The 27,629-nt window shown below is 41.7% G+C and overlaps 2 protein-coding genes across 2 annotated transcripts; both read right to left on the reverse strand.

Moving 5' to 3' along the window:
• Positions 1-398: 398 nt before the first annotated feature.
• LOC119324853 (TBC1 domain family member 15-like) lies at positions 399-9,261 on the reverse strand. The gene is made up of 15 exons (XM_037598619.1): positions 8,998-9,261; positions 8,568-8,726; positions 8,159-8,225; positions 7,953-8,060; positions 7,638-7,722; positions 7,087-7,141; positions 6,265-6,666; positions 5,668-5,727; positions 4,633-4,731; positions 4,443-4,553; positions 3,928-3,999; positions 3,707-3,823; positions 2,821-2,970; positions 2,237-2,337; positions 399-924 (listed from the first exon to the last, which is right to left on the reverse strand). Exons 1-15 carry the CDS (start codon positions 9,130-9,132, stop codon positions 597-599), a joined length of 2,049 nt encoding a protein of 682 aa, XP_037454516.1. The 5' UTR covers positions 9,133-9,261; the 3' UTR covers positions 399-596.
• Positions 9,262-11,734: 2,473 nt separating this feature from the next.
• On the reverse strand, positions 11,735-18,207 carry LOC119324645 (protein CROWDED NUCLEI 1-like). Its single transcript, XM_037598418.1, has 9 exons — positions 18,005-18,207; positions 17,520-17,728; positions 16,460-16,669; positions 15,843-16,096; positions 15,476-15,746; positions 15,288-15,371; positions 12,620-14,706; positions 12,320-12,503; positions 11,735-12,230 (listed from the first exon to the last, which is right to left on the reverse strand). Exons 2-9 carry the CDS (start codon positions 17,664-17,666, stop codon positions 12,033-12,035), a joined length of 3,435 nt encoding a protein of 1,144 aa, XP_037454315.1. The 5' UTR covers positions 17,667-17,728; positions 18,005-18,207; the 3' UTR covers positions 11,735-12,032.
• Between the last annotated feature and the right edge of the window lie 9,422 nt (positions 18,208-27,629).

Here is a 27,629-nt window from a genome sequence, read left to right on the forward strand (position 1 = left end):
GAATAGCCGATGTGGTGGCAAGCGAAGGGTATGTTCACATCAAAAGATCTTTCCCTGCTATCATAGCAGATATTTTGAGAGGTCAACCGAGTCTCGCAAAATTTAGTATGCTCATCCTTGGTTAGCTGTATAGCTAATGGATATTGGCTTGTTCACAATAAACTCGGTACAATAATCTTTCGCAACAATTCTTCATGCCGACAATCATTTTGGCTTAAATAGTTGATGTTTCAGTTCCATAGTTCTCAGTCAAACTGAATTGAGGAATACAATGAGATAGCCCACATGCTATCTTCAGTTTAAATTTATCTTGAAAAGTCATATAGGCAGGGCCGCATGAATGGGGATCAGACTCTGGACTCTGGAGCCTGCCAGTTGATCAGCACTGAAGATTTAGGTGAGAGAAATGGGCAGTGAAGCAAAATAAAAGAGTCTCATACAAGATCCATCTCCAGTAAGAAAAAGCAAGAGTCAAGGTACATATATACAACAATAACATCTCATAGTTCTTCCAAAGGTTCTGTAAAGTGTCATTACGCTACTATCTCACAAGTCACAAGACATCATCTTCTTGCAAGTACAGACCACCATCCGTCTCACAAGACATCATCTTCTTGCAAATACAGACCACCATCGGTCTCAATGGGCATAGAAGGCGGAGTTCCAGGTGGAATGCAATCGGCCCCGGCCTCACCTGCAATGGTACACAATGCCTCGGCGTCCTGAATAGCCCGGTCAATATTGATTTGACCACTTAGCTCATTGATGAACTTGAGAAGGGTGTCGAAGTCCATTCCTTCCCCAATTATCCGCAGGCGGTACCTTTTCAAGATACCAACGCACAAGTACAGGTGAAAGTGTTCTGAAAAATAGTGAGTCCACAAAACTTCCCACAAGAGCATGACCTGATCAAAACTGAACTCCCTGCAATCCATAAGAAATTGGTGACTTGGAAGAGAGAGAGAGAGAATGACTGCTAACTGTGTTTTCTTTATTTTCAAGTAAATGCTTCAGAAGCTCACTGAATGAATGTATTTCTTGCACAATTTATCTCTGACAATCAAAATATTTTTAAAATGGCATGAAACTGGTAATGGGGAAAACAGTTTGTGTTTCCTATCCTAGGTCAGTAACCACTGGTAGACTATAAAATAACTTCACAGTGGTAGCCAGACATAAATCAGGCACACTGATTTATTGGCATCTTTTGGTTCGTTAGGTCTTTGCTAAAAGAGAGCTAATTTTGCTCTCCCTGCATGTGCCTCTCTTTCCTTACTCCGCATCTCTGCCCTTCAACTCCGGATCTCTCATCATTAATTCTGCTAACATTGTGTTACAGAAAAGAACAAAACATACCCTGACTGCCAAGTCAACTAAACTAGGTCTTGACTTAGGTAGGGCCTACTCAACAGCAAAAACCTACTCCTAGGTTTTAGACCAAATTAAGTTATATCAAACTCAAAAAGTAACTATCATGATTGATAGATTCGGTTTTTCCTGTCACAGCTGATTACTTTTTTTTCCTTTGTAAATGATTGATGCCACTGGTCAATGTTTTGCTGGGAATGGGACCTGGTAGAGTACCAAGAAGGCGCCAGCCTACTTGCTGTACAACCAATAATGCTGTACCAAATGTAAGTTGCCACAGCAGGGCAGTATGATACAGTAATCCCAGCTGCTTGCATGAAATATTAACTATTAAGAATGCTTCTGGCTAGTAATACTTAGTGAAATTTGGCCTTGTTAGAAATATGGATGCAGAAGGTGCAGTCCAGTTTGCCCTGTTTGCTGATCCACTTGGCTGCTCAAAACTGTAAAGGCTATGTTTGGATGTCTGTAATGGACTCCTGGAATGGGATTTGGTATTCCCAGCTACCAATTCAGTTGTTTGGATGCCACCGAAACGTCGAATGGAAATGGGCCCAAATACATCAGCGAATTCGCCATCTCGCGCCCACCCCTTCCATGTTACGGAGCCATTTGCTACCAAAAGTTAGGAAGTCCAGAGTGCCGAACCGACCACGTGCATCCTAACATAGAAGCTACATATGGTTTCATTTTCTGGAGAACTTCTAAAACTTAAGATTCCCTTAATTTGGCTACTGAAGAACACTCATTTTCTGCATATATCGATTTCAGTAAAATGAACGAGTTACATTTGTATAACAAATGGCTCTCTCCAAGAAATACAAGTCTGTAAGATGCAAACGCTGCAACTTTAAAATGAAGAATGTACCTTTTGAATTGTATAAGAACCCAGCGGAAACAGAAGAAGTAGTTTAGACAGTCGTTCTGCCTAAAATAGTTATGTAATGAAGGATCGAGAAGCTCCACCAGCTATGAGGTAGGAAAAATATATACAAACTCAGTATGTTGTATTTATATTAGATTAAAAAGGTAAAAAATGGATGGAACCAGTTACTATGAGACTAAGCTGAACAGCATTCATCAAAGACTTGAAATGAATAACCATAACATAATAGAGATTAGAAGACAGTAACCATGGGATTGATGCATAGCTATAAAAACAATATATTATAATTTCAGCATCTTAAAAAGTTGAAGATATTTAAAGGCTTTAAAGGATGTGAGTGCATTGCCATTTGTCAAGGAAACCGAGGAAATCATACCCGTATTAATGAACACAAACCATAAGTATGCATGCCCAAAGTGAAAATGTTTTCCTTTATTTGCATTAAATACACCAACAAAACTATTCTAATAGATATAATATTGACCTCTAACAAGAATATCTATCGCGTACAGCCAAACTGGAAACGGAGCAACATGATAATCAATAGTTCAGATATACGGATATACCTTGGATAATCCAAGCAGTTGAGCATGCATGCCATTCTGATCACGATTAAAATTGCCTCCTAGTCGTTCCATCAAAGAAGCAAAGCACCAAAATGCTTCTGACTCATCCTCCATGACATAAAGGATAGGTGCCAAGAAATCACTCATTCCCTGGAGGACAGATCATATATGAATATGATATCATTCCAACAAAATTGTAGACTAAACTTTATGAGCATCACAAAGAAACATAAGTTTATGTAAGGTTTGAAGTTCAACTTGGTATCCCAAATAATCAGTTAATAAAGTTGCATAGGTTTACAAGTTAATAACATAAAGATTTACTGGGTTAGTATGCAGTACCAAGTATCAATTATCAAACAGTAATGTACTAAAGCGTTTAGATCACTACTTTAGTGATCTAAACGCTCTTATATTAGATCACTACTTTAGTGATCTAAACACTCTTATATTAGATCACTACTTTAGTGATCTAAACGCTCTTATATTAGTTTACAGAGGGAGTATCAATTATCAAACAGCTAATGTACCAACATGAAGCCGCTGTGTGTGAACACAGCGGAAATAATGTCCAAGAAATTTCCACAATCATAGATGTAGGATGGCACGCCTAACTCTCTTGGGAGTTGTATTAGATCTAAACCTGAGATTAGATAAACAAATGAATGCATGCCAGGTGATTAGTAAATTCAACATCTATCTATGATGCTATTGTCTTAAACAAGCATGAGAATGAAGCATCTTTCAAGCATCAAGACCAAAAGAAGGTAACTAATAATAAGTAGTCCAAGACAGCTAGTGGACAGCTTGTCCCGGTTAAATGCCAGACAGTTTCATTACATGGCGGGAAATTGCAGATGCAGGGCTATATGCAAGGCACACTTACTTGACAATAACCCAGGTCAAAATTATAGAAGGAATATGTCAACAAGATGTCGCGTAGAACTACAACATTTGGATTGTCATCTCCTTCATAGTAAGGAACAGACCTATCTGTTCTCACCTTCATACAAAAAACAAGCGTCAAAATGTAAGTGAAAATAGTACAGTAGTACAGAATTATATATAAGAATATAGTAGAAAGGATAAGAGGAAACTTATCCATACCACGTCTTTGTCAATAAGGCCTTTTCTTTCCCTAAACTTGGTAAACCTTTTAGCTTGTGTGGTTGAGATACTCTGCAAGGCCACATGGTATAAGAATAATCATGATTATTTATGTAAAATGGAGATAGGCGTATCTCCTGATCTGAAAGCGATGTATATGATAAAATTAAAACAGCTGAAAGTGACCTAACAATACTTTGAATGGATTGCTATTTATGCAAGCAGCAGTATGCATAAAAATACATATCAGCCAATGTAACCACGCCAGAAACTGTGTCCAAACATTAATATCCGACCATCCTCCTACTCGTCAAAACCAGAAATGCCTCACAGACCATAAGCCTAAGACAACAATATGTGTTTATCTTACTCATAAGCTAAATTCAGAGTTAAAAAACACGAAACAAATATATCTATATCATAATTCATAAATACCTACAACATAGCGCAGCTGTGCAAGGGGATATTTGAGCACACTGAATTGCAGAAAATTAAACTTATGAACCTTGACTAACCTTCCACTGGGATTTTATGGCTTCATATTCTTCTTGTTTCATGGCTGCAAGGTATTCCCTCTCAGCTTGTGTTGAATCATATTCATGATAACCCAACAGGAATTTCCAGACCTACATGTTTAATATCAGTATATATGGTTAAGATTGCCTTGCTGAATAATTATGGCATATCAGAGGTTAATTATAACACCTCTTTTCTCAGAACATGATCGACTCCCCCATAGAAAATCTTCTTCCTCAGTGCCTTTGAATCCATAATTCTACCTTCAGGATCTAAGAAAGCTCTCCACTGTCCAAAGATATTTATTAAAAAAAATTAAGGATTCAGATGAAATAGAAGTACTGACACAGCATGATCAATACAGAAATAAGCGTTAGATGGTCGGTGATAAAGATCCATGAAACTAAGAACATGATGTTCATTATAATTCACAGGGTTCCTAGTGACTGAAAAAAAATATCGGACTAGCTTTTGGAAAAGCAATCCTTGTAAAGTGTTCAGCACAGTGCAGCTTAGCTTGTGGCATTACCAAGGATAAGTGGATAACTACAGGTTTGCACTGGAGAAAACAGGTAATGGCCTACGAACTATCTGACCTTCAGAAACAGTGTTATTCATATCAAAGGTTCCGGTATCTAATCCAAAGGTTAGTAGGCCAGCCAGGAAGAGTAAGGTTAGGAACGTATGGGATAACACCTCCATTAGCAGGGGCGGGCCTAGGACCGGTGCTAGACCGGTCCAGCCTAAGTAGCCAAGGAAACATGTCGTATTGAACGACAAAAAAATCTGAATCTGTGTAGTCCAGCACCCTGTGGCCGATCAGCAACCCACTTAGCCCCTCCCTTGGTCCATTCCTGGGTGCACCCTTGTCTCTAACCTAAAGCTTCCTTAAAATCCAGGTCACAAACCAAAACTGAACATGATTGTTCGTAGAGTCTGGACCAGAGACTAGGCGAATCTGGGAAGTGTATATGTCCAACTTCAATATTATAAGTCCCATGATTGAACTGCACTTGGTTGTCCTGAGGATGATAATATTTTATGATGAAGACACTAGAAATCTAATGTTGACTCATACCCATTGTTTGGTTACACAACGTACACAAGAGATGTATTATGCGAACTCAGTTATGGAACTAGCAACATGGATTTTTGTAAGGAAAAATATATAGATGGTGAAATAAAGTGCTCACAAAAATACATCAAACATCCAAGAATTGTTACCTCTTCAACACTTAATGGTTTGCCTCTCTTTTTTCCCCAAACCAGCAGTGACTCGTCAGACTACCAAAAGAGTAAGGAAACTGATGTTACACAAAATGAAGTATGCACAGTACATAACCATGGAAGGTTAAGCAAGTTCAAACTTTCAACGTCATCACAGTTCAGAACATAAAACTAAGTAGATCATTGTTTTCTTTTTTTTTAACCATGTTCTCAAATATGAGTTCATAAGTAGATCAGTGTTTTTTTATCAATCATGTTTTCAAATTTGAGTTCATTAATTTACAGAAACTACAGTTAATACACTTCACTGGTGGTGAATTCACAGGTTATGGTATTACATTTGAACAAATGTCTGAAAAATAGTAGCGCAGCTTCAATTATCTGCCTGGTATAAGGGCCATGACCCTAATTTAACCTTAGGAAGTATTGCCAATTTGATTTAAATATATAAGTAAAATTAAATTAAAAAGGAAGTAAAATTCAGAGGTGTGTCCAGACATCTGGTAAGCAACACTTCAGGAAGATATATTTCAGTGCCGCAATTTGTGGTGCCTGAATGGATGCAAAGACAAAACATCATGTAACATATGTTACCTCTACCGAGTCGGAGGTCAAAGAAGCATCATTCGGCGTTATTAGCTGATCTGTGTACTTGTCACTTGCTCTGTTGTCCAAAACATATTCTTGTTTTTGCCGTCCATAAGCATGAGAACCACTACTGTGATTTTCACGAAAGAGGCTTGATGTTGTTTCGCGCGCAAACTTCGTAACCAGTGAGAATTTCTCCAGAACTTGAAACGAAATGTCACGACCTGGATCATTCGATTTGCGCCTTTGCTTTGAGCCATATTCAGACATGGTTGAAGGCCCCCCATATTTGGCATCATCTCCATGTCGTACTTCACTAACTGAACCAGTGAAGCTGAAGGAATTCTGTCGTGACATGGCATTTGCCACAGTGGCAACCCCTGGAAGCTCTAGAGATGACAGGCTCTTCTACAAAGGCATCAAAAGAGTTGGATTAAGGATGATGGCCTTTCTACAAGGAACAAGCCTAAATACTGCATCAGTAATCACTAATCACTATAAGTTAAATTTTGGGCAACACCTTGGTCAGATAAAGATATTTTTACCAATGAATACTAGGTTACTTTACAGAAATCTGATACTAGAAAGCCCAAACTTAACAGATTCACAAGGTCAACAGTTGGTGCAGGACAGAAAGAAGGGGGCCAGGGAACTAAAAAGAATCCCATTGATGGAGCTGGGTCTTTTTACTATGACAGATTAAACTACCAACAGAACAGCAAGGTTCCAAATTATCAGTTAGATAAACTACCAACAGAACAGCAAGATTCCAAATTATCGGTTGAGAATGTTTTGCTCAATTCAAGAAACTACAGTGGTATAACAAACCTGAAGAGGATCTTCAAAGTCATTGACAAGAAATACATTAGGATCGTCATCCGACCTACAACATAAAGAAGACATTTATTGGACGTAATGTAACATCTTATATTATTGGAAGTAATGTAACATCTTATATTATGGGACAGAGGGAGTAGCATTTATATATGGGTTTCAGCATCATGGAGATGTAGATCTTGTGGTCAAATCTTTGATGCTTCATTCAATTTCTTTTGAATAGGATGAATTGATGTTAAGATTCACAATAGAACTCTAGTAGAGTAGATAGCAAGGTCAACAGTCGGAGTTATCTCCCTGGGTTCAGATATATGTGGCACTAAGATGCTATCAAACACAACAGGAGGAAAGCAAGACATGCATCGAGAAATTGTAGTTAAGAATATAGTTGATAGCCTTTACATGACGATTTCCCCTTAAGGCATTTGTCAGTTGCTTCAAGTTCATTTGTTGGAAGGAGCAATTATTATTTAGGCATTAATAAACAAAATGTGTACAAACATGATCAAATATTTAGGACCATTGGTCCCAAAGAAGGAAACCTGATAATGAAGACATGCTGTTTCAGTGTTGCGAACAATTCACGAATTCCACCATTGTAGAAATAGAAAGGAGGAAAAGCCAAGCCTGCAGAAGTTGACAGATAGATAAATAAGACTGATCCTGATCCCACTTATGAATTTTTCTGTCTGTGCTCATTTAATGATGATTTTATCTAGCTGGCAGAAGCAGAAATACTAGGTGCGAACAATACAGTATCTGAAAGCTAATAATCCGACCGCCAAGATACAAAAACCAAGCAGAGTTTCAAACCAGCTGCAAGATCAAAGGAACGAACAGCAAGAAAAACACTTCACCTGATGAGAGAACAATGATTATGTACTCCAACCCAAATGTTGGAGTGTGCCTACGGATGAAGCGCACGTCACTTAGAGGCAAGGCCTGAATGGTGTACAAACTTCTATCTGCACAGAACCACGTATGTAAAGAGTCAGGTACCACCAATGATGTGCTTTACTTGCCAAATTTAGTATGACCAAAGACGCAAACTATAGATTCCTACATTTTTCTATTTCTGCAGTGACTGAACTGGTTGAGAAACTGTTAACTCCCTCATTTGGCTCCCAACTCTGTCAAACATATCAGACGAAGCATTAGCAGAAGAAGCAGAACTGTATTGAGGTAGCAACTAGCTATAACTCATCCAAGTCTAATATCCAGTATACAAAGGATAATACTATGAAGTGGAAAACAGCAAGTGTCATTGCTCTCAATCATCGTCACGTTAATGGCGGCAGAAGATGGTACAATATAATCCAGTGGGCATGCAGTCTGCGTAATAACACGGTTCCTCGCAGCAGTTACAAAGTGACCGCACGAGTTCTGATATTAATTTCTACCCCTATCATGTAGTACTACATACGAACAACCAAACATTCATATTAGCCGATTGTGATGGGTATAGCCCTCACCAGGAAGAGGGAGCCGAGCTGCAGGTAGAGGCGCAGCTTGCCGCTGATCCGGCCGGAGCCGTACTGCGTGGGGTGGATGGTGACGCGCTCCTTCTCGTACACCACGTCCATCCTCGCCGTCTCCTCGGACCCTATGTCCGCCATGTCGGTCCGCATCGCCTTCGATCACCAGAACGACACCATATCAGTAATCATCAGTTGAACCAAAAGGGGGAACACGCAGAATCGATTGCGGGTGAAACAACAGAGGTATCCATCCGATGCTAAAACAACATGAAGGAGCAAAAGCAAGCCCCAAATCCGTCCTCCGGACCCATGAAACCGGCGAGCGACCTAACCAACCGATCGACTTGTCGGCGCCGGGCCCCGAACCCCAAACCGAGCTAGGAAGGAAGCGGGAGATGGGGAGGCGCGGGACGGCGAGCGGTACCGCGTGGATGGAGGCGGGGACGGAGGCGGCGTCGGCGTAGTCGGGGTCGTCGGAGAGGTCGTGCGGGTCCGGCGAGCGCGGGTGGCCCGCGTCGGCGGCGCCTGCTCGCGCTGCTGGCTCTGCTTCCCCGCGCATCGATCCAGGGAGGGGTGGGGAGTCGGTCGCTGGGATTGGGTTTGCTGCTGATCTCGCTCGGGTTTTTGTCAGTCGCAATAATGGGGATCGGCTATATTGCGTTGGAGTGCTTGGCCCCGTCTCTCAGTTGCCCTCTCTCTTTGCTTTGCAAGAGCGTTGCAGTGCGGCGAAAGAATTCCCCGGCAATATAATATAATAATTAACAAAACAAATAAATGCCCCAAGCCAAATCATTTTTGGGCTGGAGAAAAATATAAGAGCAACGGAACGGCAGGTGAGACTTGACTACTTAGTGCTGCTGGCATTGCTTGGTGGTGGAGGTGCATGTGCAAAAAAAATGCTTTCGTTTTTTCTCCAACGTATGGCGGAGGGCATCCTGTGGACAGATATGGTAATTTGTACTGCTGGTGACTAAAAACAAGAATGGCGTGGCATACGGTAGGGGTGCCAACGGAAAGCGACCACATCCGCAACCAAGTTGCTTTTGCTAGCTACTCCAGGCTTGGTCTCGATTCTGGGAAATAGTAACAGCAGGTTGGTCGTGCCTTAGAGACAAAGGCAGAGAAAGAGATCAGCGTCACCTTAGCCGCGTGAGCAAGGACCCGCAGTCACACGGACGGAACCACAGAATCACGGCAGCTGTTAGATCACAACTTTACGCAGGCAGACTCCCGTCGGCAAGGCCGCGCCTTCGTTGTCCCAAGGGCATGTACAATGATGGCATATGAATATATATACCTCATGACAAAAAGTAATTTGAGATATTTATATTCAAATTTTTTTCAATGCAAGCTATTACTAGTGGGCCAAATTAAGAAATAGAAAATAAAGACTCTAATACACATGCATCTCTATTTTTCACTTCAACCTTTTCAGCTTTTGTCACCGGACCACACTTTTTCTCTTGAAGCACCCGCCTCCTGAAGAAGATCCCGCTTTCTATCTGAACCTACTTTACGTCATATCCGATCCTACATGGCATGCGAGGCATCACCTTGAGGCTATGCATTGTACATGCCCTAAGACTATAACGGGAGTAACTTCAGAAGCAACATAAGATCCAAATCAGCACATTTGCTTATGCGGCAATGATATAATAAGAAGAAAGATGATTAAAACACTATAAATAACCTCACACATATTAAGACAAAATGAGTCTATAAACTAATAAGTGAAGTGTTGCATAACACCACACATATGTTACTTCCCACTATGAAGGTGGTAACATGGACTATACTAGTCTAAGTTACTCCCCACTATGGGTGATCTAATAGGGTCATTGAAGATGAGCGGACCGACAGTGGCACTTTGAATATGAAATAATGTCCTTTCCCCTAGCCCTTGTTGTGTGGTGTGTCTTGCCTTGCTTAAGAGCGTGTGCAGGTGTATCTCTGGCGGATCTCGATATTCGTCCGTCTCCGATGGATCCATCTGGATTCAACCAACCATCGTCTTCGGCCTTGTGTTTACAGGTTTGATTATTCCGATCTACGTTTCTTTTCATCTTCAGTAGTTGATGTTCTGATGCGCTGATACCCTAGGGCCTTAGCACAACGACTTTTCGACTACAACAAGATTTGCCTGATTCTGATTGGGAGGGGGGGTGATGATGTCGTGCCTTCGACTTGCTCCAAGTCGCCCTAGGTGGTCGACGGACCTGACTCATGAGTGCATTTTGTTTTATACTTCTTGTATTCTTTGTACTACCACGACAAATTATGAATAGATCGAAAAAGTTGAGGGGGAAAATGACTTTTTTGTTTAACGTTGATCCAGCCGACCATTAACCCGATTAGTCAAATCACCCTTCAACATCAAATCTTGATTTAAATGCTCCAAGAAATTCTTCTTACTTACACATTAGTGACCACCGGGGTAAGTACAATATGGTGATCTAAGTAGGCTTTAAGAATTTAAATATTATTTTAATTTTTGAGTTTGAGGAGAGAGAAGAAAAGTGGGTTGTAGATTAGTAGCCAGCTGCACACGGGCTCCAAAAAAAAATTGTGAGACAAAAATATGAGGCAGAAGACAAAAGTAGTCAATGTTTATAACTAACTATCGTATGATAAGCTTTTAGATTGGTTATAGATGACATGTCTACTGAATATTTACCCTAGTGCACCGCCACCAGACCCTGCACCCATCAAGCCTCCCTTTTTCCTAAAAAAAAATAATCAAGCCTCCCCTTTTCCCTATAGGGCTGCGCTTTGCTCTCACACAAAAATCAAGGACCCCGATAACCGGCGAACGCTTAGCTATGAGGCACGGCAATTGCAAACATTTTTTATGACAAATACTTTGAAAACACATGATAATTTCTTCATAACCACATGGCAAATTCTGGCAAACGAAAGATTTGTGGTGAAAATTGTCATGTTCGCTTTGCCATGCACTCAGGGAACGTTCGCTGAATAGCATTGGCCAAAATCAATTGACACGGCAAAACCATTCACATGCCTATATTGCTTTTTTTTTCACATTTGCGTCCAGATTCCAGAAGCAACCAGAACTCGTGATGAATGACAAGATGCCGCAACACACTGTGTAGAGAAAGTGAAAAAAGTTGTAGAGAAGGTGAAAAAAGTAAGTAATCTGGGCGTGGGATAAGGAACAAGAATTACAAACCTCAACAACTCTCGACTGTTACAGGCATCGCTGCCATAATATGAGTACATGGGGCATCACCTAAATTCTGTGAGCGCCATCCATCAAACTATGTCTGACTACAAAATATACTCATTCCCAATTACATGACGCTTTGACATAACGAGTGCAAGTAAATCTACTGATACATCATCACCAAACACACCAACAACCTAGAGTTCCAAGAATCGTCAATTCAAAACAAGAAACACTAGAAACAACCTAATCAGATGCAATTCTTATTCTTCCTCTTGTTATGTCGTGAAGAAAGACCATAGCGTTTTCCCAATCGATTTGTTTCGCCTCTCTGAATCATCATCATCATCATCTTCGACGCCCCCACGCTCACTTCCTGATGGTGTCATGGGCATCGCATCTTCACCTTGTTCACCATCCACAAAAATATCACCATACTCCTCCCCGGCAGTAGCATGGGCATCAACAGTTTCAGCCTAACATCAATGACATGGTTACCAGTTTATTAGCCCAGGTAAACACACATGCACCTGACATAGCGCATCAGAGTCTCTCTCTCTCTTACCTGGGAGAACTCTTGCAACTGCGATGCACCATCAGCTGATTCAGAAGGCCCCGTCCTCTTGCTATCAGCAGCTTTAGAGGTTCCTTCCGTGTCATCAGCAGTAGTTTCTACCGTCCGCTTTTTCCCTGTCCTCCCACCTTTCTTTTTCTCCGGTGGAGGAGGAGCTGCTGACGGCGCATTTGCACTATACCAAGATGCAAAACGACAATATTATTCATTTACTAACTCCACGGTTCCAAGGAATGCAAGAGAAGACAACCCAGAGCAGAAATGAAATAGGGAAAGGTCAATTTAACTTACAGTGTAGTGCGTCTCAAATTGTAGCGTTTTTCACCTGGGGCTTGCGTTGACGGGCCGGCTGGCTGCCGCCTCTTGCGACGCTGCCCACCAACGGAAACACTTTCAGATTGTGCTTCACTAATTTCTTCATCACTGATATCTGGTCCAGCAAGGCGCCTCTTCCGTGTACCACCAACAGTAACTGAATCTTCCTGATCATCATTCTTTTCATCAAAATTCTCACCAAGAATTACTTTAGCATCTTCAAGCACTGCACGAACCGACTTTGTCTTTTTCACCCCTCTTGGTCTACCCTTCCGTTTTGGAGGATTTGATGCTTCAGGTTGCAAATCTACTTCAGGGGCAGCCGTTGAGTCCTTCCCATTTTGGTCCACAGAGGCAATTGTTGTGTCAACTGCCATGTCATTAGCACCAGCAAATGGCTGAGTTACATGAACAGCTATACAATTATCTGCGACTCCAACAGAAGACTCGATCTGGATATCATCAGCTATATCAAGCCTTTCGGATTCTTCATTCCCCCTTGCTCCACTGTCAGAAGGGAGACCCTCAGCATCAAAAGAATTATTTGCTGCCTGATAGACAGGAGTTGGCTCATAATCTACTTCACTCGGTGATGCTTCCTCTAATCTCGCACCAAAAGGAATGTTTATTTCCGCTTCCTGTTCCGATGACTGCTCGGCCTTTGTCCTAGGAGAGAACTTGAAAAGCCTTGAACACTTCTGCAACAGTGAGAAACGACCAGCTGAATTAACAAGTGTTCCTGTGTCTTGAGCCAAAGTATCAGTGTTCGGGGAACAATCATCTCCCTCAACAGCCAAACTTGGGTGGTCAATATCAGCATCATCCTTGAGAGATAGATCACCAAAGCCCTCAAAAACAGAAACCCCACAGCTTTTGCACACCTTATACTTTTCAAACATGTCAGTGAGGTTATTCCTGTCCCTGTTGTATGCTTCTCGACGATCCTTCAGACTCTTGCTGAGTGCATGAAGACTATCAATGTCTCTTCTAATGTCTGCCTTGTCAGTTTCCAATTTTCGCTTCTCCTCCACTAGAACTTCTTTTTCCCTCAGCAGCTGTTGTTTCTCCAATGTTATCTTTTGAATCTTGGACTCATTCAAATCAACAGCATGCTTTAGTTCATTTTCTACAAAATCCCTTTTCTTATTTAACTCGTCCTCCTTCTGTTCCAGTTCCTTCTGTTTAATTGCTACTTTATTCGCTATCTCCATCTCCAGTTCATGTCGATGGAGCTGCAAATTACGCTGAAGATCAGCACGTTCTCTCTTCAGATATTCATCAATCTCCTCACGCTGGTGTTTTATATCATCAGCCAAAGCTTTTTCCTTTAGTGCAAGATTATCCTGCTGCTCCTTGTACTTTGCATCCATTTCATCCTGTGTATCCTTGAATCTCTTCTCTTCATTGTGACGCCACCTTTCTAGATTTGTTTTTTCATTCTTGAGCACCTTTGCCTCCTCTTCTAGCCGAGCTCTTTTCTCATCAAGCTGCTCCCACTCTTCTTCAAATTTCTGCCGCTGCTTCCTCAAATCTTCAGTTTCTTCCGAGAGGGAATTGCTTCGCATTCTATACTCATCAATCTCCTTCTTCAGTTGTGCTGTCAGCATGCTGTGCTCTTGCCTCTCTTCCTCTGTAACTTTCAAATTGTTTTGTTCTTCTAAAATTTGCTTCTTTTCAGCTTCAATTGTGGCTTTCAGCCTTTCAATATCCGATCTGTACATCTCAGCCTGTTTTCGTACATGATCCAGTTGCAGCTTTTCTTCAGATAACTTACCCTTCTCAAGTTTCAGTGACTCATCCCACTTCTTCAGAGCTTTCGACTTGGTATCAAGGTCATTCTGCAATTCTTCCAGCTTTTTCTTGCTTTCATTTAACGCTTGCTCCCTTTTAGATATTTTGTTCTCCCGAGAACTGAGATCCTTTTCCTTCTTTACCAAATCAGCTTCCCTATGTTTCATCTTTTCATCAAAGGATTTCCTCTCACTCTCCAGCTCTAATCCAAAATCTCGTCTTTTTGCTTCAAGCTTCACCTCATGATCCTCGATAAGCTTCTGAAGCCCCATCTGAAACAGATTTCTCCGACAATATCAGATCACTGAAAAAGGTGCATGTTACACATAATATTCTGTGTATCAAATATTCCAAAGAGGATGCTTGGAACATGAACATTTGTAGCTGATAAGCATAAGGAGTAGAACAGAGTATCTGTATGAAAAGCTCGATGGCTCAAAAGTAATGAGATGAACACAGGATAGTGGCCAATCAGGGCAATTTACGCATGACAAGGTGGGCAAGTGAAATAGCACAATGGGTAAAATAATAAGCTAAGCTTATCAACCTGTAAAAAGTTACAGAATAGCATATAGTATATAGGGGAAAAGTCCACAGAAAAAACTAGAGAACATCAAATATCAACGGTACTCCCTCCATAAAGAAATATAAGAGTGTTTAGATCACTACTTTAATAATCTAAACGCTCTTATATTTCTTTACAGAGGGGGTACATATTTAATATGCCATTAATTTTCCCCAAGGGTAAAATGCTCGAACTGCATAATGACCAAATAAATGTAACAGCAACATCGCTTGTACCCATTTATTCATAATGCCACAACTGGAGAGCAGACTGTTCATCGGTACTTACTTTTTCTCTTGCACTAGCTTTTTCTTCCCTCTCAGATAACTTTTTCTCCCTTTTTTCCAAAATCTTGTGCTTTGAGTCAGCATCCTGCAAATGAATAGAAATAAACAACATATATCTTTTTATTTTACTATCAACTCGTCATAACCCAGAATGAGGAGAAAAGAATGCAGGACCCATCACTGGGTTACCTTCTCTTGTGAGCGTAATTCATTTAGCCTTTTGGCAATATCCTCCTCCTTTTTTTTCAAAATGATTTTAGTTGACTCCACTGTCTTCTTTGCCTCCTCCAATTCTTCCTGTTTTATCTTACAAAGTTTGTCATTCTCATTTGCTCTCTCCTCTCTGTCATTTACAGATCTCTGCAAATCAACAAGTCTGTTCTGACTTTCTTTAAGCTTTTTCTCCCAGTCCTGCAGAGATTCCTCCTGCTCCTTGAGTTGCTTCTCTCGGGCCTTCCTCCTGAACGTAACCAAAACAATGAAACACAATACACAATATTATCACCTGCATAGCACAGTATAAAGTAGAGAAAGAAGACAGAGGAAATTGGCATACTCAGTCTCAAAATATAGCTTCTCCTTCTCCAACCTACGTTGCCGAGCTTCTGCCTCCTCTAAATCTCTGTCAGCTTGTGACTTCTTACGGTTTGCCTCCGCAAGCTTCGCATCTGCGGCATGAAGCTTCCCCTCGATCTCCAAAGATTTTTCCTCCAAATTAGCCTCAAGAGATTGAGCATCAGCTATCTTTTTCTGAGATGTGAACTTAACCTCAGCTATTTCTGATCGAATGTCACGCAGTGCCTTTTCAAGCTGCATATACAGACAAACAAAAAGTCACAAGGTAAACCAGAAGAAGAAAAATTGGAGTGCTTAATCAGTTTAAAACAGAGAGTAGTGCTTTCAGTAAAAGCAATACTGATGACTACAGTGGGTGCAGCAGCCTCTAATATTCATACCAACTCATTTTGGCTATTAGAGGTTATACTAAAAAGTTAAATTACATAAAGCACACAACTGTAAGTATTGAACAACTTCCAAGAATCAAATATCTATGTAAAATGTGGTGCAAAAATATATATGCTCATTAGTTCTCTGCGACTGGCAGAGTAGCCAGGTCAGAATGGTGCTGATAAATGACAAGAACAAAAAATTATGGGATAGAGACCAACATACATCAGCTACACATTGTTTCTCAACACCCAGTGATTTCCGCATGTTCTCTTCTCGCCTTTCATATTCTGATATAGCATTCAAATGTGCAGCTTGTTCCCGCTTTAAGATCTCCTCCTTTTGTGTCAGCACATGGGTGACTTCGTCAAATTTGGCTGCCCACTCTTTTTTCTCAATCAAGAGCAGCCCCATATTGTATTGATATTCATGTAACTGTAAGGTATACACATGAAAACACACATGTCAATAACTGTAACTGTTATGGGAATGAACAAAGTACAAAACAGAAGGTTAAATATCCTGACAGAAAATACTGTGATGAGGAAAAAGGAAATTTCTGAAGCAACATCCAAATTACACAAGGTGAGTGAGAAGGAAAATGCAAAAATACGCACAATAATTTTCACCACTGCCTAAGTTTTTACCTGTCCATATTATTGATTTTAGAAGGCAAAAAACACTAGCTATAGCCCACAGTTCTTTCTACAGGGAGAACCCAATCATAATGATGACTAGCATTACTGAGAAAAGTGTTAAATGGTATAAGCAGAACAAATCTAACACTCTGCACTGCTTTGTTGAAAATATTACTGAGAAAAGTGTTAAATGGTATAAGCAGAACAAATCTAACACTCTGCACTGCTTTGTTGAAAATGGTATAAGCCGACAGTTTTCTGGCTGTCTGGCCAAAACAGCCAGAAAAATGAGTTCTTCCATGGGTCACATGGAAATCTGGTTCTTTAAGAACCAGCAAAGGGTAGAGTTTCGTCGTGCTAACAAGAAATTTTCAAAAAACCTATCTTCTGAAAGGCTTGCTGGTTTAAATCGAAAAGTTTGAGGCATGACTGATTTTAATAATGGTGTCATTTTTACTTTTCAAAATCTGATGACATGTGATAAAGAGAATACTATATATGATAATAGTACTGCATAGTTGGCCTTGTGAATCTTATAATTTAAATAATTCGGGACACAAGTCGAAGCGAGGAGACATAGCCCGAAACAAGATTCAAAAGTTGCATGGACTAGAGAGAAAAAACGGGGGGCAAAGATTGGGCGAAACCTCCTGCTCGAGCTCGGCAGCTCTCTGTGAAGTCCCTTTGGCCTTGCCAAGGGGCGCAGATGCGGGCGGAGCACCACCACCGGCCCGCTGGTTCCCTGGAGACGGCGTGGACCAGCCGTTCCATCCTTTCCCCTGCGGAGTAAACATCACGTCTCCTTGCTCCCAATTCCTTCGCGGCGCATCAAAGAAACGAGGCGCCGCTCCCCTACCTGCAGTTCCAGAGGCCAAGAAAGGCACAAAAGTTACCAACCAAGCTCCCTCCAACAAAACCCTAACCACCAAGGAAACCCGGCAAAGGAAACCCTAATTGCCAAGAAACGCAGAGGAATCCCGCCCCCGGAGCCGCGAGAAAGCCCCGCATTAGCAAGCGAGGACGGGCGTCCCCCGCCGAGAAGTCCGAATTTCAAACCCTCGAAAGCCCAAGAAACCCCCCAAGAAACAAGCGGCGGAAAGAAGGTTAACGGATCTGCGAGGAGGGCGCTCACCGGGAGGTTCCCGGCGGCCACGGCGCGGCGCGGCGGCGCGGTGGAGGCCGGCTGTCCGGGCGCGCGAGGGGCCGGGCTGGGCTAGGTCGGGGCTGCTGGTGCTCTGGGGGTTGGGTAGGTGCGTCGTGCGGCTGCGGTCAGATTTGGGAAAGGAGCGGGGAGACGGGGAGAGAGAAAGAGAGAAGAGGGGGGAAGAGGCGGGCGGGGGGCTGGATGTAAATTCGTAGGGGGGCGTCTGGCTAAAAAGCGGTGCTCGCGAGGGGAGCGTGCGGTGCGGCAAATGACCACGATGCCCCCTTGCATTTTGTGATGCTTTTCGATGATGTAATCATGGGACTCCGACTTGGCCCCCTCCTATTGGACAATCATTTGATGACCCGTCTAGCATAACAACGGCATCAGTGCTGGCTGACAGTTTGGAACCGATTTTTGAAAGGAAAACATAGTGCTGACCATAATGGCTTGGAGCACCAAACCTTGACCATAGTGTCAAACCATTCTTTGATTAAAGTCGAAGGGTATGACTCTCTGATTTTCAGAAGAAGAAAAGGTCGTATACAATTTGTAGGATTTTTTTTTGTAGATTTTTTTCTCACATAGCTTGTTCGATATGTATAATTGGAAATTATTTTTTTCTATGCACTGCTTTATGTGTAATTTCAAGAAAAAGCTAGTGCATCTTAGAAAACAAATTGTCTCTTGAAGAACTATGATAGGGACCTGATTTTTTCAAGACGTTCATGTGGTCTTTTTGAGGTGCAATTTCACATTTTTTGTTGCGTCTTTGTGTGTTTTAATACCTATAGAGTTTAATATGGCACCATGTTACCAGTTTTTTCCATCCATGTGTATTCTAGTCAGAGGGTCTTATGTATATCCCAGTCATTTGAAACATATGACCAATCTTTAGTCTTCATCCTCACCTTCAAAATACATGTTTGATACCTGGTTTTACTGCGGGTAGAATTGGTGCTCACAAACATCACATGCAACATTAAAATGGGATGGTTTAAGCCTGTTCGTGTAGGATTTCATATTTGAGAGTTCAAACCCTCAATGCACACTTCTAAGAATACACTTGAGCACTTTAGTGATGACTTTGTGGGGTTAGACAGTCGAGGCGCGAGTTTATAAGGTATATGTAGGATACCAATTTAAAGGCAAGCAACAAGACTGGGTACGAAAAGATGAGCTAGTAATTACGGTAAGAGGGTCATACCCGTATATACCGGTTGTGCAGCAGAATGATGCTAATGCCTTTCTCATACATTCCACTGTTCTTATGGATATCTCTCGCATGTTCACCCTACTGGAAAAAGTATCGTCAAATCTACCTACCCTTGAGTTGTGTGGCAACAAAATGCAAAGCATAATTTGCTCCATTCCGCCAGTCAAACAATGTACCACTTCACCTCTAGTTAACATTAGGGTTCAATCTATCAAATGAACTACCGTCGGCAACGGAGCAGGGGTGGAGGCAGCGTATAGGTGTTGGGTTCAATCGAATCCAACAATCTTTTCCCTGTCACGAACTTACACATGGTATATAAAGTAGTTTGAACCAGTAAATTGTTTTGCTGAACCCATCGGACGCACAAGCAAGCCTTTTAGGACAATTAAAATATTCTAATATGAGAAAATACTTTAGGAAGCTCAAGTAAAAGCGCAAAATAGCCTGGATTGATTTATCATTTCTCATATATCTTGCGTATGATTTCTCAATCTCAAAAGAAAAAAAAAGTCTCTTGTGTAAGTATGTGCGCATCGTCCGCAAGACTCTCTATCTCCTGAATTGACTCGATCGCTTCCAACGCAACTCCCACGATCTCTCGCTTCTCATCCCTTCCATTCCGTTTATTCGCATGTCGTTTGATCATTAGATGCGCCGCCAGCAACGGCAGGTCCCAGTACATACTCAAGGTACAAAAGATATATGTTCTATCTATTGTGCAGTTATGCATATCCAATCTAGCCTAGTGGTTTAGTGCGGTGATGGTGTTTGCCCTAATTTTGTAATTACTTTTTCCCTGAACTTTGATTATCTAGGTTATGGGGCCATACTTTTTGAAGAGAAATCAATCATCAGGTTTGGATAACGATTCAAAATATTGGATGATCTTGGTCCTAAACTTTGCATTTACATTAATAATGTGCGAACCATCAAAGGTTCGCCATTTTGGATAAAGTTTTTGATATTGGTAAACTAATGGTGCCGATAAATAAACATGTTGCTTTTCCTTTGGTCTATTATTTTTAAAAGTTGGCATTGATATTGCTGGTTGCGAAAACAACAGAGATGTTTCTCAACTATGAATGTTATCAAGAAAAAGTTGCACAATAAAAAAATATTTGGATCAATTTATGTGTGATTATCTAATTTTCTATTTCGAAAAATATATATTTTCTACCATTATTAAGGATGTAATGTTTGATATTTTTAAGATGATGAAAATTCGAAAGGGGCACTACAAAATGTAACTGCCTGTACAAGCTTCGTTTGTTTCATGGTACTTATTTTAAGCTTGTCAAACTAACTTATCACTTTTTTCAGTGTTTTGAGGAAGATGAGACTCTACACGTGGAGCTATGAAGTTATTTTGATACTTTATTCATGCTAAGTAAATCAATAATTATATAGTTTCAGCCAATTGTTATGTCTCACCCTTCAATTCTTAGAAAGCACAATATATGATATTTTAAGACGGAAGGTAATATTTATACTCATTATGTTGTTTTTGAGTTCCATACTTTTGTTGTAAGATAGTGTAAATTAGACTTTGCACTTAACTAATTTATTGAATTGTCGCAACAAGTAAACCCAATGGCAAAAATTTCTGGCGCTGCCCCTGCAATGGAGTTACAAGCAAGGGGGGGGGGGGAATGAAAGCCTTTGTAAAGAACTGAGGTCAAACTCTCTTCATTAAATGGAGATGAATAAATTATGCTAAATCATTGTATGAAAAACATTACAACTCATGGGGGTTTTGGTTAGGCTTAACTTGTGAATTTTGATTGTTGGCCTACACGCCAAAAGATGTGATCTTGGCTTTTCACTTCTGGCTTGCAACGTAGTGTTACAACATTCAACCAAAAACAAAAGCCAAAAGGCATAAAAAACAGGTGCTTTTTGTCTTATAAGCCAAAAGCCAAAAGTGATGAGTTAAGTCTAGCCAAACACCCCATTAACTGGTTTGTTTGTTAATGTAAGGTAATTGTTTTATAATTTTTAGACGGTGCTGCCTATAAATGGGCATGTGGACATCAATACCAGGATTAGATGACTTTGTTGGATGGTTGCCCCAACATGTTTGCAAAAATACTTTGCGGTCTCTTCGCTCCACGTACAAGTTGTTATGCCCATGCAAAATGACACACTAAATAATGTTGTTTGGCATATTCTTGGGTAACCAGCTAACAACCCTATCTCTACTCTTATAAAAAACCGAGTTGGTGATGATTGTGTGCCCGCCATCTTGCAATATAGACCGTCCGATCTATATTTGACGGATAGAAAGCAAACCATGTTAATTTTGCAAAAAGATACCCGCACATCTCTCTATGTTTGCAGATAAGACCTTCACTCGTTCATTCTTATCTCCCACAACTTCATTGTTGAGCAATTAAAAAAGAAAGCATCTGGAATAATCTGGCATGGTGGTCGCTGCCGGCGTCGTCCATTCCCATGCATCCGCTCAGTCTGGCCACCAACGCCACCACACCCCACTCCTCCTCACCTTATCTCTCCTTTCTTTTTTTAGATGAGATCGCTACCCCCCCTTGCCGGGTGGTTCTTATCTCTCCTCCTTCTCGAGACATCATTAGTTTTTAAACATGAGATTACTCTCACATGGGTCAATCACAACAGGTGTTTGTAAGAAAATGCATCTTGATGTCTCGTGCAACGCACGGGCATCTTGCTAGTAATTTTAGAAGGGGGGTTCACAAAAGAAAGAAACACATGTCCAATCCTTGAGGTACAAGACAAACAACATATATATACGGAGTAGCCCACATGTGTAAGTCTGTGGCATGAATGAAGATGGAGTGGAATTGAGGAAGCCAATTGTTTTACAAAATCCTCGCTTAACTCTAGCAGATTTTAGCGTTAGTGCAAGGAGACCAACACTAAATGATCTTGTGCAATAGAGTAAGACGACATTTACATGTTGTTTATGCGCCCATGTAAGACGACACACTAAACAATGTCATGTCACCACAATCTTAGGTAGCCAACTAACTAACCGCCAGATGTTTTAGAAACAAAGGTCGCGAAAAGAAAGAGATACTTATTCAGTCATGGTACAAGACGAAACAAACCAGGGCACGGATCAACGAGCTCGGTGTAGGCTATGGACTTACCAAGGTGAGGTCAGGTAGAAAAAAGAGTAGCTAGTATAGGTATGCAGGAACTAGAGCGTGATAGAGGCGTTCATAACGGTGTATACCGATCATGTAATAAATCAATGTGAGTATCTCCATTTGCAACTATACATTCTGCAATTCTTATGGATAGCTCTTGAAGGCTCAGCATGCTAGCGAAAACTATTGCCTAATCCAGATATCCTCGATTGTGTAGCGAGGGAATACAAAGTAGAAATTGCTCCATGACGTCGGCCACATGGTGTTCCACTTCACCCTTGGTAAACACTAGGTTTTATGTTACCGAGAGAGCCAGCGACATGAGCGACGTAGGATGCAAAGACAGATAGACCAAATGGCATGCAATAACTTGATTAAGATAAAAGACAGCAAGGGATTGTGGATATGCCCAAGGATTTTGCGAAAATATCTGCAACTTTAAGCAGGTTGATACCATCTATAGATGAACAAGTGGACGGCAAGACCAAAGATTAGATGACTTTGTTCGACAATGACCTCAACATACTTGTATAATCCCCTGTGATCGCTTCGCGATAAAAGTTGTTTTATGGCCATGTAAGACACCCCGCTAAACAATGTTGTGTCACACAATTTAGGTAACCAACTAACCACCATATACTATAATATAGAAACGAAGTCCACAAAAGAAAGAGACACCTGTTCAATCCTGGTACAAGACGAACAAACATGCAAGCCAGTTTGTGTTAGGGCATGTACAATGCATAGCCTCAAGGTGATGCCTCGCATGCCACGTAGGATCGGATATGACGTAAAGTAGGTTCGGATAGTGAAGCGGGATCCTCTCCAGGAGGCGGGTGCTTGAAGAGAAAAAATGTGGTCCGATGACAAAAGCCGAAAAGGTTAAAATGAAAAGTAGAGATGCATGTGTACTAAAGTCTTTATTTTCTATTTCTTAATGAGGCCCACTAGTGGTAGCTTGCATTGGGGAGAAAAAATAAATGTAGGTGCCTCAAATTACTTTTTGTCATGAGGCATATGTATCCATATGCCACCATTGTACATGCCCTTAGTTTTCTCCTGGCAGTAAACAATTTTGCAGCACGTTTGTGTGTGATCTTGGCTCACCTAACCAAATCAATCAAGAAGATACCATGACAGTTTGAGGGTAGTGCCACCAGCCTAGCCCCAACGAGCGATGACGCACCACCATATCCAATCCAACTGTCGCGGATGATTCTCTCATCAAAGGGGGGAAAGAAACGCCGCGCATGTCATGATGCTTCCCGTTACGCGAGGGCAGCAGCGTAAAAGCACACGGCCGCTGCGGCGTCGTGGGCGGGACTAATTCCGGCGCGGGTTTGGAATATGCCCCTACGGCGCCGATACTAAATGCACCTGTCTCCCGACGACGCCCGTGGCTGACCGGTGGACCACCGTGTCGCGGCCCCGAAATTAATTGGTCACATGCGCGGCGAGGCGGGAGGCGCGCGCGTCGGGGCTTCTTTCCTTTCCCCCATGCTTTCCAGCGTGGTGCGACGAGGCGCCAGCGCGCCAGCCAGGGTGCGGTGCTGGGCGGGAATGTCTCTCGGAGGCTGTATACAGTTTGGCGACGATTGGAATCTCCCGCCCTTTGCTATGTCCTCTCCTCTGATGCCGCCCACGGACCCCCATCGTTTATTCTTCCGTGCCGGTTGCAGTTTGGGTAGTACCTTGAACTGATTGACAAGCACTGGATTCGTGATAACTTCAGGTCTGGCAGCACGGAACATGCAAAGATAGCTCTTCCAACGACCATGTAGCGGTACTGATTTTAGGACAAACTCTATCAGCAAATCTTGTTGCGGTGGCCTGTTGGTATTTATGATGGGAAAGGAGGCAGATTAGTTGTGATATTTAGGTGCCGTCTTCCGAAAAATCCGCAATGGCAATCCGAGTGTTGTGCTCAAATTTTAGGTCTGTTGCGGTTCCTAATGCAATAGTGAGAAAAAAGATTTGGACTCCCTCAACAGGCGATTGTGTTAAGATAAGCGTCGATGCTTCGCGGAGAAAAAAGGTGCGATAACTTCTTGTACGATGCATGATTGTTGGGTTGAGGTCACTCGATTAAGAGAGGATAGGAGGCCCAATCCCAACAGCAAAAGCGGTGATGAGCGCACCGAGGTGTAGGAACATCAATGAGACCTCTAATGGTGGCGACTGGGAGTTGAGACGGCCCAACGGCGGCTACGTCAATGGAGAGTAGTCAGAGCTTGACGATTTGTGTGTAGAAGGGAGGGGGTCATGCTGGCACTGTAGAAGAACATGATGTAAGGGTTTAGAGGGATAGGCGAGCGGCAACAACACTAAGATAGGCGGCACCCATGGGAGGGTGGGGCAACTAGGCCCCGAATGCACTACAAAAAAATACATTTCCGTGATGATACGTGTTTGTCACGGTAGGTCACGTTTTTTGTCATGCATGTACATTCATGATAATTTTATGACAGAATCAAAATAATGTGTTATCGTAGAAGTGTTTCATGACATTATCAAAATTATCATCAGGGAAGTGTTCACTTCCATGACGATAAATCGTGCGTCAAGAAAGTGCTTTCATCAAAGGTGACCGACACGTGACATCCACCATAACGGGTCGCCGTTAAGCTATCGGGTCCGGTTTTGGATCCGATAACCCGCTAACAGCCATGACCAATAGGAATTTTCCACGTGTAAATTTCTCATTGGCTAGAGGAACCACGTGTCGGCTCACCGTTGGGACAAATATCATCCACTCATTGAACCGAAGGCGCCTATGATACGTCGACACATGGGACGGCCCAATTAGAGGCTCATTTCGGTGAAAAGGCCGGCTCATTTGACTTGGTCAAAAGGTAGCAGGCCGGTGCACTGAAAGCATGTTAACGGCATGTTCGCATACATCTCGTTTACAGCCCGCGAAGTCACGGCCTGTTGCAGCCTACCTGAATTTGGCCTAGTAGCGTCATCTGGGCCGTCCAATATGATTCTAGCCCATTATAACTTCCAGCCCATGTACGGCCCATGACGTCTTTTGGCCCATAGGAGGCCCTTTGTAACTCCGGGTCCACTAAAGGCCCGAGAAGAAACTGGCTCATACTGAACAGTGTATTGTTCTATACCCATTAATGGTCCATTATTCCGTCGGCCGTTTCCATCTCGTGTTAATTTTCGGCCTTCTAAGGGCCAATTTATTCTTTGGCTCATTTTCAGAATTTGATTACTTACGGTTCGTTACTGGCCTGTCCCACTTGTAGACCAAATTCAGCCCGTGGTTACAGTCAGCCTATTTGTGGCCCGTTAACCCACTGGGTTGTTTTTATAGCGTCATCAAATAAGACCTACTAACTGCCCGTTATGGTTGGGCCATAAAACACACAACTTCCACTCTAGCCCGTTTACGGCCCATTTGGCGGACCGTTATTGGCCCACGAATGGTATGGCCCACGTTTGGTGAAACGATTATATGGCCCATAGAAGGCCCATGGATCCGTCGGCCCATAGAACTCTCATGGCTCCGATGGCCCACGGATCCGACGACCCATAGAAGGCCCACGGATCGTACGTCCCGTAGATGGCTCATGGATCGTACGGCCCGTGGAGGGCCATGGTTACTACAATGTTTGGGCGAGTTGGCCCCCATTTAAACGATATAGCATATTCAAAGAATTATTCTACTCTATACTATCACCTCTAAAAAACATACACTATACAATAAAGAGACCAATGCATGGAAACGTAGAATAATCCTACACTATACAATAAAGAAATTACAGCCGATTGCACCCACTTGGTATTATGGTTCAGCACCAGTGATAATAAAGCATACACAAACAGTAAATTACATACATTGGGCAAATACAGCTCATACATCATGGACGCACATCAACATAACTTACCATTTGAACTATAATCTCTTGAGAAAATAGGATTTGCCGGATTCAGATAGCACAAAATTCAGTCTGCAAAATCTTCAATTCCTTCATGGTTATCTCAGTCTCTCGTTTCATTTTCTTGACTCCTGCATCTAATACCTGCAAGTCCAGTCCCAACTTGTTGATTGCACGTTCAGAATCTTGTACACATTGTCTTGCGACCTCTAGTTGATGCTCGAGAACATCAACACATTTCAATTCTAATCCATAATCATTTGGTAACGGCCATGCCGCACTGCTCGCAGATCTTTGTGTTGATATCACTTCATCCTGAAATGTTTCTATAAGTACACATGACTATGGCAAAAATTATAGTTACAACAGTGAATCGAGCAAGACAGACTATTTTGTACATGGCAAAACAGGACTAAAAATAATGTTACACGTCATGAAGCATAAGCAGGTGATATTTCAAAAATTATAAAATGGTAGTTTGTGCAGCCCGCATACAAAAATCTCTCTTAGCTCACCAGAGGAGCATGATGTTGGGGCAAATCCAAAACACAGACATGTTATAAATTTAAACAGCACGTTGCATATAAGCAAGCAGTTGGCCATTCTGTAGCTCAACTAAAGTCTTAGGGAGCATAATGAACGGCAGAGGGATTCATACAAACCTACTACAACAAGCAAAACTATGCAATCATTAGCCTAGTATAAACTAGATTGTGAGCCTCATGTAGTAATAGTTGGTTAATAGACTTCAGAACTTAAGGCACACTTCAAGGAATAATTAAATGGTAAGGCCTTTAATTATGTCAACTAATAGTTATACAAGTACCCAACATCAGACATCATTATTTGGGCATCTCATTAACTGAGGATAAATAAAGCAATTGAAAAGAGCAATTTAACTATGCCTGAAACAAACAAGCAATTGAATTGTTGAGTTGGCAGCATGCATACATGCATGCCTCAATAACATCCATGGCCTATGTACATTTACTGTATAAAGGAACAAGTAATGTAATATTGTTTGCCCCCCATTAAGTATCTTGACTAGTATGTAATCAATATCCTAGTAATGATAGGGAGGCTAATGATGTGAATATGCGTTTGGTTATGACATTTATGACATTGACAACTCTACCATGGCAGGAAGCAGTTTCACACTGTTCACTCCTATAAGATGTTTTAGATATTTAAAAGTAGACTACATTCATAATGAATGAACAGACACATTAAAATGTGTTTACATACATCTGAGTTACAAAAAAATTAGAACATCATATAGTAGTGACTGGAGGGGGGTTTAACCAATGGCCCAATGACTGGGTTACAGGTGAAGAACCCTACGCAAGCACAATGTCAGACAAATAGGGTGTCCTGGTAAT

This window comes from Triticum dicoccoides, chromosome 6B, assembly GCF_002162155.2.
Source record: "Triticum dicoccoides isolate Atlit2015 ecotype Zavitan chromosome 6B, WEW_v2.0, whole genome shotgun sequence".
In the NCBI taxonomy this organism is placed as follows: Eukaryota; Viridiplantae; Streptophyta; class Magnoliopsida; order Poales; family Poaceae; genus Triticum; species Triticum dicoccoides.